The 19613-nt window shown below is 42.1% G+C and overlaps 1 protein-coding gene across 1 annotated transcript in view; it reads left to right on the top strand.

Annotated features, from left to right (window-relative positions):
• rab40b (RAB40B, member RAS oncogene family) overlaps positions 1–19613 on the top strand; it is a 54706-nt gene that overhangs the window by 29149 nt on the left and 5944 nt on the right. The window contains exons 2-3 of the mRNA XM_038992097.1: positions 6919–6979; positions 11030–11090. Coding sequence (XP_038848025.1) covers positions 6919–6979; positions 11030–11090 — 122 coding nt within the window. The remainder of the gene's footprint in view (positions 1–6918; positions 6980–11029; positions 11091–19613) is intronic.

Here is a 19613-nt window from a genome sequence, read left to right as displayed (position 1 = left end):
GGTTATGTGATCATGTGAAAAGCCGAATTCAATATAATTCCAATGTAAGAATCTCCCAAAATTGTGACACTCACCGATTTCAACGCCCCCCTTAGTCACTTTATCCTGGCACTGGGTCTGGCATGCCATCAGTGTCTGTAACAGATGGCAGAGAGGTGAGCTGGAGGGATGAAGGTTGGCAGATGGACATAAAGGGAGGAGTGACTTGAAGCATTCAGCCTTACTGTACTAGGCTACTGGATGCAACACAAATGGAACCATATTCCCTTTATAGGGCACTTCTTTTTACCAGGGCCCATGTACTCTGGTCAAAAAGAGTGAACTTTATAAGGAATAGCGTGTCATTTGGGGCGTACCCACTGTAGATCGTTCAGGGATGTATAAACCATAACGTCTGCATGAGAGAAAGGGCTGAACTATACCATCACCAAGTTAATGCAGCGGTTTCTTATTGTCTGGATGAGTAGCCTCATTTGCACTAATGACACCACAATTACACTTACACATTATAACCTAGATAAAGCATTTATTTACTGTGAGAGTGTGTTTGTGCGCCAACAGTGAACTGTTGTTATGATGGACATTGAGTTTAAAAAACATTAAGAACATCTGCTCTTTCCATGACAGACTGACCAGGTGAATCCAGGTGAAAGCTATGATCCCTTATTGATGGCCCTTGTTGAATCCACTTCAATCAGTGTAGATCAGGGATATCAAAGTCAATCAGAGCATGGACCATATTGAGCACGGGACAGACATAGACTATTATGTTTAGTTTTTGTAGTGCATACAACTGGCCCAAACTGGCCATTGTTTATTAGAACAAATATGGCCCGTTATAATGTCCACTTAGGTACATAGGATGCTGTATAATCAAATAGTATTTAATAACTACAAATAACAAAAACGTAGCTAGGTTGTTGTAACATTTAAACTTAAAACATGTTGAAAATCTTTTTTGCACTGCATAGATCACCGGTGTGGTTGAATGCAGCATTGCTTTATGCTGCACTCAAAATGTATTGTAGTTGAGTAGGCAGCCTAGGCTACTGCTCAAATGTTGCTGTAATAGGCATTCATGTTTCTCCTTTAAAATGGGTTTTGTTGCAGGTTTTCGTTTTTTGATTATTCATTTTCAAGGTTTAAAAACCCAAGCCAGACTGCAACATTTTAGTAGCCTAGCTAGGACAGTGGCATGTGTCAGTCAGTAGCCTACACTTTCCATCTGATGCGCTGTACGGGACACGAAAGTAGCACAATTGATGTTGAATTCGCCGATGCGAGCGCATCAGGCTGTTATTTCATAAAGTAAATGATTAAACTGTTAAATCATTTATACTCGCTTGTGTGTCATGTTGCCCATTAGTAGTAATTCATACCCGCGTGTGAATCCTTTATCTTATAACATTTTGACAACCAAGATTACATTTTCTGCAGACTAGAGCAATGACCCGTTAGCACCAAAACGTGGCATGGACATTTAGCCTACAACAGTTTTAAACTTTCGGTCTGGTAGAAGATACGATCAGTGCCATTAGTTATGATATGATCCAGCCTTACCGTGTGTGTGTGTGTGTGCGTGCGTGCGTGTGTGGCACTGCGCTGACATTTGGCGTGCAGCACGTTGGCAGTGCTTGCTGTGACTTCGCGGGCGGTGTTGAAGCGGGACAAAATTAATTGACAACCCAAATCCGTATACGGGCCAGATAGAAATGTGTCACGGGCCGGATTCGGCCGCGGGCTCGCGTTTGACACCTGGTGTAGATAAGGGGAGGAGACAGGTTAAAATATGATTTTTTTGCCTTGAGACAATTTAGACATGTTTGCCGTTCAGAGGGTGAATGGGCAAGACAAAACATGTAAGTGCCTTTGGACGGGGTGTGGTAGTAGGTTTATGTCAAGACCTGCAATGCTGGGGGGGTTCTATTGATTTTTATACTCAGTGTATATCAACAGATATTAGAAGGATTATCTTAATAACCTCTTATGTATCATCGCCTCTCCACAGTGTACAAGATGTGTGTGTGTGTGTGTGTGTATGTGTGTGTGTGTGCACCTGCATGCATTTATGCACACATACTGTACCCATGTTTTGCGTGAATCTTCCTCAAGGTGTCAGCACAAACTATGTCCAATCCAATCCTACAATGTCACGTCCGCATGTAAACGACGTCTCGGAACCAGACTGTTCCAAACCCAACCAGACAATTGGGCCAGTACAGACATACAGTGTTAAGACCTACATTCTTGACCCCCCTTAAAGGCAGGAATAACACCTAGATGGATGCATTATGGGTGCAGGTCATGAGGAGGGTGGTTGCCAGGGGTGACAGTTGGACTGGGAAACCAAATCTTCATATGGAGGAAAAGCATTAAATGTCATTTGTCAGCTGCCATTGGCATCTGTGAGTGCACGCACGCACACACACGCACACATATGAACATGTTAAAATTGTGCTGCTGTCAGAAACACCTCTCAGTGAACAAAAGTAGAGAATGGCTTTTCTGCCCTGATTACTGTAATTACCAGGACTTGTCTGATCTCACTGGAATTAAAAACACAGTACACTGCTGCTTCCAGACATGGTAAGGCTCCGAGTACATACTGAAGCTTCATCTTAGTAATGCTCACAGATACCGTGTGTGTGTCTGTGCGTGCGTGCTTGCATCTGTGTGTGTCTGCGTGTGTGTCTGCGTGTGTGTTTGTTTGCGTGTGCGTGCATGCATGCTTGCGTCCATGTGTGTGTGTCAGGGTTTCTGTTAGGAAAATTTTGCTCCGGACATTTGACCTGCAGCATTTTAATTTACTGGTCATTTGAGAAATTTACCGGACCCATATGCATTCGGTGCGCAACCTGATAAGGGCGCCCACCCATGGGGCTCAGAATTACAGAAATCACATTTTGATTATGGTAATTCATGTTAACAGAATATGCAAATTGAGGAACACTTTGAAGATGCTAGAATAACTTTCCACACTGACTTTTCCTCAGCCAACAAGACGAGTAACGAACAGCAAAATCACTGGCCTATGTCAATCTACTATCCCCATAGTAGAAAGCTTGTCGAGAAAGAAATAGCCCAAACAGATTCTAGGACAGTTGTGGGACGATAGATCCCTAATTCATACAACCAGTAGGCCTAGGATACATCATGTTTTTAAAGCAATGAGTCTAAAACCACAGATCAGAATGTTTAGCTTAAAATGTTGATGAATTATTATTTCTTCACATTTAAGTGCAGCAATGCGCACAAGGCAGTACAGTAGACTACGAGCAAATGTTCCTTCCATAATGCAATTATTGGGAAAACACTGTTGTCACACATGCGAGTGGTTTCATGTGACAGAGATTCAAATATTCGTTGGAAATGTTGAAAGAGGGGAGATCTAGTATGTGCCTTTGGCTACTGGACAATGAAAAAAAGTTGATATAAAATAATTCCCTCCGAGGATATGGTCTGATTTTGGCTAGACTACTTTGAAGCAAAGTAAGACATGCCTCATAATATGTTGTAAAACGTCCAGGTTCAAACAGTTAAGTGTATGTTACCAAAATGCATACTGGTGTAACTGGCTGATGAAGCCTGCCTTCCGTTGCCTAGGCGTTTGCTGTTTGAGATGCTGTAGCAGCAGCTCTCGCGCTGTCTGGCAGATTTAATGCTCACAGGCTCTGTATCTGTATGTTGTACGCGTGTGATAAATAAGATACATGACGAATATACTGCACTTTAACTTCTTATGGCTGCAGGGGCAGTATTGAGTAGCTTGGATGAAAGGTGCACAGAGGTGCCCAGAGTAAACAGCCTGCTCCTCAGTCATAGTTGCTAATATATGCATATTATTATTATTGGATAGAAAACACTCTGAAGTTTCTAAAACTGTTTGAATTATGTCTGTGGGTATAACAACTCATATGACAGGCAAAAACCTGAGAAGTTCCACTTCCTGTTTGGATTTTTTCTGAGGCTGGTAGATTTTCAACCAAGCTCCCATTGAAATTACAGTGAGATATGGATGAGTTTTCACTTCCTACGGCTTCCACTAGATGTCAACAGTTAATAGAACTTTGTCTGATGACTACTGTGAAGGGGCCGAAGGAGACAGGAATGAGTAATCACTGCCATGAGGTGACCATGCATTCACCACGCGCGTTCACGTGAGAGGCAGCTCCGTTCCATCGCTCATTTGAAGTCAATGTAATTCTCCGGTTGGAACGTTATTCAAGATGTATGTTAACAACATTCTAAAGATTGATTCAATACATCGTTTGACATGTTTCTACTGACTGTTACGGAACGTTTGGACATTTCGTCACGTTTTAGTGAACGCGCTTTGTGACTTTGGAATTGTTTACCAAATGCGCTAACCAAAGTAGCTATTTGGACATAAATAACGGACATTATCGAACAAATTTAGCATTTATTGTGGACCTGGGATTCCTGGGAGTGCATTCTGATGAAGATCATCAAAGGTAAGGAAACATTTATCATGTAATTTCTGGTTTCTGTTGACTCCAACATGGCGGCTAATTTGACTCTTGTTCTGAGCTCCGTCTCAGATTATTGCATGGTTTGCTTTTTCCGTAATTTTTTTTTGAAATCTGACTCAGCGGTTGCATTAAGGAGAGGTATATCTATAATTCCATGTGTATAACTTGTATTATCATCTACATTTATGATGAGTATTTCTGTTGAAACGATGTGGCTATGCACTATCACTGGATGTTTTTGGAACTAGTGAATGTAACCCGCCAATGTAAACTCAGATTTTTTAATATAAATATGAACTTTATCAAACAAAACATGCATGTATTGTGTAACATGAAGTCCTATGAGTGTCATCTGATGAAGATCATCAAAGGTTAGTGATTAATTTTAGCTATATTTCTGCTTTTTGTGACTGCTATCTTTCGCTGGAAAAATGGCTGTGCTTATTGTGGTTTGGTGGTGACCTAACATAATCGTTTGTAGTGCTTTCGTTGAAAAGCATATTTGAAATCGGACACGTTGCTGGGATTAACAACAAGATTACCTTTAAAATGGTATAAGACACATGTATGTCTGAGGAATTTTAATTATGAGATTTCTGTTGTTTTAAATTTGGCGCCCTGCACTTTCACTGGCTGTTGTCATATCATCCCGTTACCGGGATTGCAGCCATAAGAAGTTTAATTACACTAAATTATGAAACTTAACCTATACACCGATAAGCATGACCAGTCAAATGTATTTACATCAACTGGCATTGCCATCAATGAATAGGCTAAAAAAGCATTATTTCGCAATGGGATTTGTTCTTCTTCTCAGGACAATTGGCCGGTGTCATTACCATATATATTTTTTCAGCCAAAAGCTGGCTATTACCATCTAACAGAAACCCTTGTGTTTGTTTGCGCGTGTTTGGATGTGTGTGGTTTCTTGTGGCTCAGTTGGTAGAGCATGGCGCTTTCAACGCCAGGGTTGTGAGTTCGTATACCCAAGGTGGACTAGAATGCAAAAGTATGAGAGTGTATGCACTCACAACTGTATGTCGCTCTGGATAAGAGCGTCTGCTAAGTGACTGGCATTTTAATGTAAAATGTGTGCATGCTGCTGCTGTCACTATGTAGCTCCAGTATTTGTGCTGTGCAGTATGAGTCATGCCCTCTGGGTGAGATCCTGTGTGGGATTTCATCATCCAGTACTGTACGACTTAACCCTTACATGGTCATGGTTTTAGCTTGATTTCAATGAACACATGTTATTGTCATCTTCACACACGTCATTCCATGGTGATAAGGTAATGTCTATGGGGTGATGGGTTAATAATGGATCTGGTATCCAGAGAAAACCAGGATTCCTGAGCTTTGACACACATGCACGAACACACACACACACTAGGAATCCTGTGGAGAGAATGTGAGAAGAATGTGGGAATTATGTGGATCTTTCTAGGGATAGTTGTTCTTTTCACTGCCTTATAGAGACAGAGAGAGAGAGAGAGAGACACACAGAGAGAGAGAGAGACACAGAGAGAGAGAGAGAGACACACAGAGAGAGAGAGAGACATAGAGACAGAGAGAGACAGAGAGAGAGAAAGGGGTGTAGACAGCTGGAGAGAAGGAGGTAGTGAGTGAGGGGGAGGTGGGGGGTAGAGAGGGGGGGTAGGTAGATAACGTAAAGAGAAAAGAGGGCATAGAGACAGAGAATGTGAGAAGATGTAGATTTCAACAGGATCAGAGGATCAGATTTCCATCCCAGCTTTCTATGATTAATCTGAGTGACCTGTGCGTGCATGTGCGTGTAATCTGTGCATGCGTTCATCCGTGTATGTGCTGGATAGAGATTACAGTGTGTAACTGCTGGATAGAGATTACAGTTTGTGTATGTGCTGGATAGAGATTACAGTTTGTGTATGTGCTGGATAGAGATTACAGTTTGTGTATGTGCTGGATAGAGATTACAGTTTGTGTATGTGCTGGATAGAGATTACAGTTTGTGTATGTGCTGGATAGAGATTACAGTTTGTGTATGTGCTGGATAGAGATTACAGTTTGTGTATGTGCTGGATAGAGATTACAGTTTGTGTATGTGCTGGATAGAGATTACAGCATTGCCTCAGTGCTTACTTTACACATACACCCACCTCGTCTACTTCCCAAATGGCACCCTATTCCCTATTTAGTGCAGTATTTTTGACCAGGTCCCATATGGCTGCAGACATGTTAATTTACTCAGTTTAATCTCCATCCTGCTTCTTCCACATGTTACCTCCTGAAGCCTTATTAATACCCTGTTATTAATCTCTCTCCCCCCTCTCTGTCTGTCATGTAGAATAATCATGACAGCTCAGACATACTGTCAGGGCCTAGATACATCCAGAGTAGGCTAACAGAGATGGTATTAACATCTGTTTCTTTTGTTTTATGTTGTTGGCAGGAATCGACTACAAGACGACTACGATACTCCTAGACGGAAGAAGAGTCAAACTGCAGCTCTGGTGAGTGAAGTCACAACACAGACTCGCACGCATGCACAAACACACCCACCCGGCCGTTACCATGCTAAACTCATCCAAATTACACTATTAGCACCCTGTTTCCTATGTAGTGCACTACTTTATTTATTTTTTTTACCCCCTTTTTCTCCCCAATTTCGTGGTATACAATTGTTAGTAGTTACTGTCTTGTCTCATCGCTACAACTCCCATACGGGCTCGGGAGAGACGAAGGTCGAGAGCCATGCGTCCTCCGAAACACAACCCAACAAAGCCGCACTGCTTCTTAACACATCCAACCAGGAAGCCAATGTGTCGGAGGAAACACCTGGTCACTGCGCGATGAGACAAGGATATCCCTACCGGCCAAACCCTCCCTAACCCGGAACGACGCTAGGACCACCCAGTCGCGGCCGGCTGCGACAGAGCCTGGGCTCGAACCCAGAGTCTCTGCACCACTGCACCACCCGGGAGGCCCCGTAGTGCACTACTTTTAACCAGGTCCCATATGGCTCTATATAGGTGATAGAGTGCAATTTGACTGTATCATGTTGATCAGATTAGGAGAATAATAGAGTATTGTCAGCGAGAGAGAGAGAGACATTCCTGAGAGTTGTTGTAAGGAGAAGAGCAACGGGGGAGAGAGCTCTGTACATAGGCTCAATAAGAAACATGTGAGTCTGATTACACTAAGAGGAATTGTAGCCAGATTTGTCAAAGCAGCAGAATAGGGATGAGGGAAAGACAGACAGACACACACACACAGTACATACAGTGCCTTCAGAAAGTATTCGCATCCTTTGAATTTTCCACATTTTGTTACAGCCGAAATTTAAAATGGGTTAAATCCTGAGTTTTTTTATCACTGGCCTACACACAATATGGAATTATGTTTTAAGAAATGTTCTGAAATTAATTCAACATAAAAAGCTGAAATGCCTTAAGTCAAAACCCCTTTGTTATGTCAAACTTAAATAAGTTCAGGAGTAAGAATTTGCTTAAAGTCACATAATAAGTTGCATGGACTCACTCTGTGTGCAATAATAGTGTTTAACATGATTTTTGAATGACTACCTCATCTCTGTACCCCACACGTACAATTATCTGTAAGGTCCCACAGTTGAGCAGTGCATTTCAAACACAGATTTAGCCATAAAGACCAGGGAGTTTTTCCAATACCTCACAAAGAAGGGCACCTATTGGTAGATGGGTAAAAAGAAAAAGCAGACATTGAATATCGCTTTGAGCTTGGTGAAGTGTGTATCAATGCACCCAGTCACTACAAAGATACAGGCGTCCTTCCTAACTCAGTTGCTGGAGAGGAAGGAAACCGCTCAGGGATTTCACCATGAGGCCAATGATGACTATAAAACAGTTACAGAATTTAATGGCTATGATAAGAGAAAACTGAGGATGGATCAACAACATTGTAGTTACTTCACAATACTAACCTAAATGACAGAGTGAAAAGAATGAAGCCTGTACAGAATAAAAATATTCCAAAACATGCATCTTGTTTGCAACAAGGCACTAAAGTAATACTGCAAAAAATGAGGCAAAGCAACTAACTTTTTGGCCTGAATACAAAGTGTTATGTTTGGGGAAAATCCAATACAACACATTACTGAGTACCACTCTCCATATTTTCAAGCATAGTGGTGGCTGCATCATGTTATGGGTATGCTTGTAATTGATAAGGACTGGGGAGTTTTTCAGGATAAAAAGAAACATAATCGAGCTAAGCAGACAAAATCCTATGGTTCAGTCTGCTTTCCACCACACTGGGAGATTAATTCACCTCTCAGCAGGGCAATAACTTAAAACACAAGGCCAAATCTACACTGGAGTTGCTCACCAAGTAGACAGTGAGTGTTCTGAGTGACCTGAGTTACAGTTTTGACTTAAATCTGCTTGAAAATCTATGGCAAGACTTGAAAATGGTTGTCTAGCAATGATCAACAATCAACTTGACAGAGCTTGAAGAATAAAAAAATTATAATGGTCAAGTGTTGCACAATCGAGGTGCGCAAAGCTCTTAGAGACTTACCCAGAAAGGCACACAGCTGCAATCTCTGCCAAAGGTGATTCTAACATGTATTAGACTCAGGGGTGTGAATCCTAATGTAAATTAGGTATTTCATTTTCAATACATTTGCCGAAATATCTATAAACATGTTTTTACTTTGTTATTATGGGGTATTGTGTGTAGATGGGTGAAATGTTTATTTTTGTAATCCATTCAGGCTGTAACACAACAAAATGTGGAATAAGTCAGGGGGTGTGAATACTTTCTGAAGGCACTGTACACACACATGCACAGATGTACTCTAATCCACATCACACACACACACTCCGTGGTTCCCATCGTGTGTCCTTTGCCCTCCTCTTCTTTACTCCTAACCCTTACCATGAGAGTGCTACTTTTATTTTTTAGAGGGCTTTGCTATTAGTCAAGTCAATATTAAATGATTCATCTGAAAACTTTGTTTGATGTCTAAAAGGATGAGACGCGTTATTACTTTAACAGGATGGCTGTTAGTAATGCTCTCTATCCTCCTCACCATGGCTACACGCTAATCACAGCTAGCAAGTGGGGCATTGGGGTAAGGGGAACATTGGTAAAATGCTAGCGTGGCATGGTGGAACATTGGTAAATTATAGAGTGGCTAACATATTAACAAAGAGATAACAAGCATTAGCGTGCAGAATTGGCCAGTTGTGAAAATTGTGAACTTGGCAAGGATATCCAATCTGCAGGTGGAGTAGGCCTACGGATACACACAATAAGATGATTGCAAATCTGCAGCTTGTGAGAAGAAAGGAGAATATGAGTATCTAAACGACATGTGGTTATTCTCCTATTATTACTATTAATATGTTGACATTTCTATCCTCTATAAATGTTAAAGGAATTTTAATTCCTGTTTATCAACCAATTCAATTAAAACACTCTGCCCATACATAAGAATTTGTAAGATAATTATCAGCATTAAATGGACAGAAACCAGTCTTAAAATCAATCAATCAATAGCGTTTATTCTCGAGAGTACTGATCATAATACATTTTACATCAGGTTATATAATAAAGATGATGTCATAGGTTTTAATGTCCATCCTCCTCTCGGATACAATGGCAGTACAGTCAGCGTTCTCATTACTGTCTGCCACCTGTTCAACTATCTGCAACCAACCCAAGGTCTTTCCCCTCCCTGGGTAGAGATCATTCTAGCCTGTCTGAAGATAAACCCATTCTTTCTAACAAGGAACACATAACATTCAACATTATGATTATAATAAGATTCATTCTTACAGTATTATAGTAGTATTCTGTTTAGTTATAATTCTAAGTCAAATGTATACATATTTTAGTCATTAAACACAAAAATCCCATAACGATAAAACTAAAGCTTCTCCCTTCATAGTAGGCTAGTGTGTAAAATATGGTATGTGGTGTCAGAATATGAAATCATATCAAGAAACAACTGTTCAATGTTTTATATGTGCATGACTCTCATCGAATTAAAAACACAGCTCAAAGCCACAGCTGTGTCAGGGCCAGAGTGTGTGGGCGTGTGTGTGTGTGTGTGTGTGTGTGTGTGCGTGTGTGGGGGGGCGTGTGTGTGTGTGTGTGTGCGAACCCAAACACTGCTGTGCCATGCAGATCTGGAGAATGCAATCTGGATACATGTTATTGTTCTAGCTCTGTACTCTCACTAATTTACCCAATTGCATTCTCTTAAATGCAGGCTTAATCTTAGTGTTTTGGTGTTTATTACACTACAGTAGGTTTTGAATATATGTAGTTAATCCTCTCTTTGTAAGGGATGTATGAATTGTCTGAATTTCACAGCCAAATATACTATACATTTGATAAGTTATTAGTGTAGCTAAACATAGATAATTGTGATTGTCTGACAAATGATAGCAATAGATGCCTTGCCTTTATAAAGTCATTAGAATAGGGGTGGAATGTTGTTGGAATACTGTGCGTTTTGATTGACATATGGTTGACATTCTGACCCCTTAACCCCTGACCTCTGTGTGTTGTTTCAGGGACACCTCTGGACAGGGGCGCTTCTGCACCATCTTCCGCTCTTACTCCAGAGGAGCGCAGGTATGTGTGTTCCTGTGTGTGATTGAGTTACATTCTTTTTTCAGTACACTGTTTGATAATGGGTCACACATTATTGTTTCACAATTCCAAAACAAATAACATGTTTACAGCAGGAGAATGTTTCTCTTGGCTGCTGCTGCACACTGCATAGTAAACCCTAATGTATAAAACCTTACATGGTTCTGTGGAAACCTCACTCAAAAAACAGATTTCATCTCTGAGGAAAGGAATAGCCTTGAGAATTTCAACATAAAGAACACAGTAGCCCATTTGAGAATGTTTTAGAATCAGCACATACAACCTGTAAATACTATTCTGTAGACCTACACATGCACAAGTCTTACTGGCTGTGGTAATATTATAGAGTGGGTGCATGCAAGTTATTTGTACATGTTTTCACATCCATCTGTATATCAGCACCATCACTACTGACCCCAGCACCCTTTCCTGTGGAAACAGTACAGTATGGGTGGATGGGGGTGCACCTATCTAAACAGGGACAGTGGATGGGTGTGTGCACTGTTCAAAGCAAAACTTTAATGGTTGATCAATGTTAGTGGATCCAGTATGTAGGAAATCTATTTAGTTCAACCACAATGGCGCCGGAAGAAATGGCAGCAGTTTAACGGGCGCCCAACCAATTGTGCTATTATGCGTTTTTTTCGCGACATTTGTAAATTATTTTGTACATAATGTTTCTGCAATCATATCTAACGGCAGAAAAGAGCTTCTGGATATCAGGACAGCGATCACTCACCTCGGATTAGACAAAGATTTCTTAGACAACAAGCAAGACTCACATGATATTCTCCAAACACCCGGCAGGGCCGACATCCCAGTTATTCGCAAGAGGAAGTGACGCAGGTACAGAGGACGAAGAGCCGGATGCCTCATCAGGACCCGCAGAAGGCGAGTAGGAAAGCTGCCGTTACCGTAAATATTACTCGCCAAAGTGCAATCATTGGACAATAAATTAGACGAGGTATGATCACGAATATCCTACCAACGGGACGTCAAAAACTGTAATATCCTATGTTTCACGGAATCGTGGCTGAATGACGACATGGATATTCAGCTAGCGGGATATACGCTGCACCGGCAGGATAGAACAGCACACACCGGTAAGACGAGGGGGGCGGTCTGTGCATATTTGTAAACAACAGCTGGTGCACGAAATCTAAGGAAGTCTCTAGATTTTGCTCGCCTGAAGTAGAGTATATTGTGATAAATTGCAGGCCACACTACTTGCCTAGAGAGTTCTCAGCTATACTTTTCGTGGCTGTTTATTTACCACCACAAACAGATGCTGGCACTAAGACCACACTCAGTCAGCTGTATAAGGAAATAAGCAAACAGGAAACCACTCACGCAGAGGCGGCGCTCCTAGTGGCCGGAGACTTTAATGCAGGGAAACTTAAATCAGTTCTACCAAATCTCTATCAACATGTTAAAGGTGCAACCAGAGGGATTTTTTTTTAGATCACCTGTACTCCACACACAGAGACGTGTACAAAGCTCACCCTCGCCCTCCATTTGGTAAATCCGACCACAACTCTATCTTCCTGATTCCTGCTTACAAGCAAAAATGAAAGCAGGAAGCACCAGAGACTCAGTCCATAAAAAAAGTGGTCAGATGAAGCAGATGCTAAACTACAGCACTGTTTTGCTATCACAGACTGGAACATGTTCCGGGATTCTTCCGATGACATTGAGGAATACACCACATCAGTCACTGGCTTTATCAATAAGTGCATCGAGGACGTCGTCCACACAGTGACTATACGTACATACCCCAACCAGAAGCCATGGATTACAGGCAACATTCGCACTGAGCTAAAGGGTAGAGCTGCCGCTTTCAAGGTGCGGGACTCTAACCCGGAAGCTTACAAGAAATTCCACTATGCCCTGCAACGAACCATCAAACAGGCAAAGCGTCAATACAGGGCTAAGATTGAATCATACTACACCGGCTCTGACGCTCGTCGGATGTGGCAGGGCTTGCAAACTATTACAGACTACAAAGGGAAGCACAGCCGCGAGCTGCCCAGTGACACGAGCCTAGCAGACGAGCTAAATCACTTCTATGCTCGCTTCGAGGCAAGCAACACTGAGGCATGCATGAGAGCATCAGCTGTTCCGGACGACTGTGTGATCACGCTCTCCGTAGCCGACGTGAGTAAGACCTTTAAACAGGTCAGCGTACACAAGGCTACGGGGCCAGACGGATTACCAGGACGTGTGCTCCGGGCATGTGCTGACCAACTGGCAGGTGTCTTCACTGACATTTTCAACATGTCCCTGATTGAGTCTGTAATACCAACATGTTTCAAGCAGACCACCATAGTCCCTGTGCCCAAGAACACGAAGGCAAACCTGCCTAAATGGCTACCGACCCGTAGCACTCACATCCGTAGCCATGAAGTGCTTTGAAAGGCTGGTAATGGCTCACATCAACACCATTATCCCAGAAACCCTAGACCCACTCCAATTTGCATACCGCCCAAACAGATCCACAGATGATGCAATCACTATTGCATTCCACACTGCCCTTTCCCATCTGGACAAAAGGAACACCTATGTGAGAATGCTATTCATTGACTACAGCTCAGCGTTCAACACCATAGTACCTTCAAAGCTCATCACTAAGCTAAGGACCCTGGGACTAAACACCTCCCTCTGCAACTGGATCCTGGACTTCCTGACGGGCCGCCCCCAGGTGGTGAGGGTAGGTAGCAACACATCTGCCACGCTGATCCTCAACACTGGAGCCCCCCAGGGGTGCGTGCTCAGTCCCCTCCTGTACTCCCTGTTCACCCACGACTGCATGGCCAGGCACGACTCCAACACCATCATTAAGTTTGCAGACGACACAACAGTGGTAGGCCTGATCACCGACAACGATGAGACAGCCTATAGGGAGGAGGTCAGAGACCTGGCCGGGTGTTGCCAGAATAACAACCTATCCCTCAACGTAACCAAGACTAAGGAGATGATTGTGGACAACAGGAAAAGGAGCACCGAGCACGCCCCCATTCTCATCGACGGGGCTGTAGTGGAGCAGGTTGAGAGCTTCAAGTTCCTTGGTGTCCGCATCAACAACAAACTAGAATGGTCCAAACACACCAAGACAGTCGTGAAGAGGGCACTACAAAGCCTATTCCCCCTCAGGAAACTAAAAATATTTGGCATGGGTCCTCAGATCCTCAAAAGGTTCTACAGCTGCAACATTGAGAGCATCCTGACCGGTTGCATCACTGCCTGGTACGGCAATTGCTCGGCCTCCGACCGCAAGGCACTACAGAGGGTAGTGCGTGCGGCCCAGTACATCACTGGGGCAAAGCTGCCTGCCATCCAGGACCTCTACACCAGGCAGTGTCAGAGGAAGGCCCTAAAAATTGTCAAAGACCCCAGCCACCCCAGTCATAGACTGTTCTCTCTACTACCGCATGGCAAGCGGTACCGGAGTGCCAAGTCTAGGACAAAAAGGCTTCTCAACAGTTTTTACCCCCAAGCTATTAGACTCCTGAACAGATAACCAAATGGTTACCCGGACTATTTGCATTGTGTGCCCCCCCCCCCCCCCCCCCAACCCCTCTTTTACGCTGCTGCTACTCTCTGTTTATCTTATATGCATAGTCACTTTAACTATACATTCATGTACATACTACCTCAATTGGCCCGACCAACCAATGCTCCCGCACATTGGCTAACCGGGCTATCTGCATTCTGTGACACCACCCGCAAACCCCGCTTTTTACGCTGCTGCTACTCTTTGTTCATCATATATGCATAGTCACTTTAACCATACCTACATGTACATACAGTGGGGCAAAAAAGTATTTAGTCAGCCACCAATTGTGCAAGTTCTCCCACTTAAAAAGATGAGAGAGGCCTGTAATTTTCATCATAGGTACACTTCAACTATGACAGACAAAATGAGAAAAAAAATCCAGAAAATCACATTTTAGGATTTTCTATGAATTTATTTGCATATTATGGTGGAAAATAAGTATTTGGTCAATAACAAAAGTTTATCTCAATACTTTGTTATATACCCTTTGTTGGCAATGACAGAGGTCAAACGTTTTCTGTAAGTCTTCACAAGGTTTTCACACACTGTTGCTGGTATTTTGGCCCATTCCTCCATGCAGATCTCCTCTAGAGCAGTGATGTTTTGGGTCTGTTGCTGGGCAACACGGACTTTCAACTCCCTCCAAAGATTTTCTATGGGGTTGAGATCTGAAGACTGGCTAGGCCACTCCAGGACCTTGAAATGCTTCTTACGAAGCCACTCCTTCGTTGCCCGGGCGGTGTGTTTGAGATCATTGTCATGCTGAAAGACCCAGCCACGTTTCATCTTCAATGCCCTTGCTGATGGAAGGAGGTTTTCACTCAAAATGTCACGATACATGGCCCCATTCATTCTTTCCTTTACACGGATCAGTCGTCCTGGTCCCTTTGCAGAAAAACAGCCCCAAAGCATGATGTTTCCACCCCCATGCTTCACAGTATGTATGGTGTTCTTTGGATGCAACTCAGCATTCTTTGTCCTCCAAACACGACGAGTTGAGTTTTTACCAAAAAGTTATATTTTGGTTTCATCTGACCATATGACATTCTCCCAATCTTCTTCTGGATCATCCAAATGCTCTCTAGCAAACCTCAGACGGGTCTGGACATGTACTGGCTTAAGCAGGGGGACACGTCTGGCACTGCAGGATTTGAGTCCCTGGCGGCGTAGTGTGTTACTGATGGTAGGCTTTGTTACTTTGGTCCCAGCTCTCTGCAGGTCATTCACTAGGTCCCCCCGTGTGGTTCTGGGATTTTTGCTCACCGTTCTTGTGATCATTTTGACCCCACGGGGTGAGATCTTGCGTGGAGCCCCAGACCGAGGGAGATTATCAGTGGTCTTGTATGTCTTCCATTTCCTAATAATTGCTCCCACAGTTGATTTCTTCAAACCAAGCTGCTTACCTATTGCAGATTCAGTCTTCCCAGCCTGGTGCAGGTCTACAATTTTGTTTCTGGTGTCCTTTGACAGCTCTTTGGTCTTGGCCATAGTGGAGTTTGGAGTGTGACTGTTTGAGGTTGTGGACAGGTGTCTTTTATACTGATAACAAGTTCAAACAGGTGCCATTAATACAGGTAACGAGTGGAGGACAGAGGAGCCTCTTAAAGAAGAAGTTACAGGTCTGTGAGAGCCAGAAATCTTGCTTGTTTGTAGGTGACCAAATACTTATTTTCCACCATAATTTGCAAATAAATTCATAAAAAATCCTACAATGTGATTTTCTGGATTTTTTTTTCTCATTTTGTCTGTCATAGTTGAAGTGTACCTATGATGAAAATTACAGGCCTCTCTCATCTTTTTAAGTGGGAGAACTTGACAATTGGTGGCTGACTAAATACTTTTTTGCCCCACTGTACTACCTCAATAAGCCTGACTAACCGGTGTCTGTATATAGCCTTGCTACTGTTATTTTCAAATGTATTTTTACTGTTGTTTTATTTCTTTACTTACCTACACACACACACACACACACACACACACACACACACACACACATACCTTTTTTTTGTACTATTGGTTAGAGCCGTTAAGTAAGCATTTCACTGTAAGGTCTACACTTGTTGTATACGGCGCACGTGACAAATAAACTATGATTTGATTTGATTTATCCATGATAGGGTGCTACTGAACCCTACTTGCTTTACCGAATCCCAAACCACGGCTGATCAGCTACTGAGAATTCTCACCTACTAGGCAATGAATAAAAATGACTTGGTGAATAAAGTTATTATTTTTATGATTGTTACTTATCGGCCCATTACTGAGCGCAGACTGGGTGTGACCATGGTGACAATGACACCCCCACCATAGTGAGGCAGCAGGCTGTGCTTCTTGAACACTGTGTCCAGTTCAACTGTGTGTGTGTGTGTGTGTGCACCGTGTGTATGTATGTGTGGAGTCAGGTCAGGATAAAACATCTCCTCATTGGTTTTTAGCAGCATATACCCACGTGGTTGATTGAAAGATGAACTGAGGAGCACACTCCACTCCAGTTGGTTGTGGTAATGCACCTTAAAGTTGGTTACCAACCGCCATATAAAGTCCAAAGAAGAAGAAAAAGCCTGAAAGAGGAGAGATTACTAGAAACAAACTATGTTGACCGTTTTATCTGTGGATTAATTGTCGGAGTAGATGACCTTGTGCATTTCAGGTAAAATAACAACCCAATGTTTATATCCCAGGACAAATTAGCTAGCAACAACAAGCTAGCTAAATTGCCATAAATGTTTAATGCTTTTCGACCTGTCCCCAAATTAAAACTTCTTATGGCTGCAATCCCGGTAACGGGATCGATATGACAACAGCCAGTTGTGCAGCCAGTTGTGCAGGGCGCCATTTTCAAAACATCAAAAATCTCATAATTAAAATTCCTCAAACATACATGTATCTCATACCATTTTAAAGCTATTCTTGTTGTTAATCCCACCACAGTGTCCGATTTCAAATATGCTTTACAGCAAAAGCACCACAAACGATTATGTTAGGTCACCACATATAGCCATAGAAAAACACAGCCATTTTCTTTTTCCAGTGAAAGAGAGGAGTTTCCAAAAGCACAAATAGAGATAAAATTAATCACTAACCTTTGATGATCTTCATCAAATGACACTAATAGGACTTCATGTTACACAATACATGTATGTTTTGTTTCATGTTACACAATACATGTATGTTTTGTTTGATAAAGTTCATATTTATCAAAATATGAGTTTACATTGGCGCGTTACATTCACTAGTTCCAAAAACATCCAGTGATTTTGCATAGCCACATCATTCAACAGAAATACTCATCATAAATGTAGATGATAATACAAGTTATACACATGGAATTATAGATATACCTCTCCTTAATGCAACCGCTGTGTCTGATTTCAAAAAAACTTTACGGAATAAGCCAGCCATGCAATAATCTGAGACAGCGCTCAGAAAAATTTGTCACAATTAGCCGCCATGTTGACGTCAACATAAACAAGAAATTACATGATAAATATTCCCTTACCTTTGATGATCTACATCAGAAAGCACTCCAGGAATCCCAGGCCCACAATAAATGTTTGTTTTGTTCGATAATGTCCGTTATTTATGTCCAAATACCTTCTTTTGTTAGCGCGTTTGGTATACATATCCAAACGCTCATTCTGGTCAGCGTTACATCGGACAAAAACTTCAAAAAGTTATATTACAGGTCGAAGAAACATTTCAAACTAAGTACAGAATCAATCATTAGGATGTTTTTAACATATAGCTTCAATAAAGTTCCAACCGGAGTATTCCTTCTTGTCTTCATGAGCAATGGAACGCAAGTGGGTACCATGAGGAATAAGCGTGATCAGAAAATGGCTGCCTTCCAGACACCTGAAAGATTCTGCTATCATTCACTCCCACAACACCATAGAAGTCTCATTATAATTTATATTGATGGTTGACATCTAGTGGAACCCCTAGGCAGTGCAACATCATTAATATCTCAAGGGGATTTCATTGGGGACTCTGGTGAATACATACAAAGCTCAGATTTCTCACTTCCTGTTTTGATTTCTCCTCAGGATTTTGCTTGCCATATGAGTTCTGTTATACTCACAGACATCATTCAAACAGTTTTAGAAACGTTAGAGTGTTTTCTATCCAATACTAATAATAATATGCATATATTAGCAACTGAGACTGAGGAGCAGGCCGTTTACTTTGGGCAACTTATTAATCCAAGCTACTCAATACTGCCCCCCAGCCATAAGAAGTTAATATAATTGGTTCAGAGATTGTTTTGATATTTCATCTTGGGTGTGCTGATCGTGTCTGGTCTGGGTGGACAAAATCAACTTGCGGGCAATGGCGTACACGGACGCATGCACGGTCTGGTCAACATGTAACAGTTCTATGGAATGCAAACTGATGGAGAGTTAGCTTGAATCCTCAGTGTTAGCAACTGGCGCCACCAGTGACAGTAAAACTTAATAGTAGTTGGCAGTTGGACAGACTACTCCAGCTAATTGCATTTATACAGGAATGTGCTATTCCCATGAGACTTTCTATAGTTTACACTGTACCCAATTAACTGAACAGTCTGCTTCATTGTCTCTGGTCTCAATTCATTTTGAGTAAACTACTGTACACAATATCACATATTTTACTGTGCATCTCCACTTAGAGAGTGTGTGTGTTTGTGTTTAAAGGCCCACTTTTTTTCAACTGAAAGATGATGCCCAGAGCTTACCCATGATGTTGCACAATTCAAGTCAATAAGTCATACTTTTAGGCAAAGTATGATATATTTGTGGGAAATCCAAAATGGGGACTTTTTTTCTGTGGCAATGCCGTGTGTTTCCCATATGATATGACATGCTAATACTTTTCAGTCTACGTTCATTTTCAGGGCTGGGTTTTATTTAATTGTTACCACCCACCAGCATGGCATTGTTAATAATCAGAAACACCTGCAAAGTCATTTATGT

Source organism: Salvelinus namaycush, chromosome 4 (genome assembly GCF_016432855.1).
Source record: "Salvelinus namaycush isolate Seneca chromosome 4, SaNama_1.0, whole genome shotgun sequence".
Taxonomy (NCBI): Eukaryota; Metazoa; Chordata; class Actinopteri; order Salmoniformes; family Salmonidae; genus Salvelinus; species Salvelinus namaycush.
Note: the sequence above shows the minus strand (reverse complement) of the source record. Positions and strands in the feature narration are given on the sequence as shown.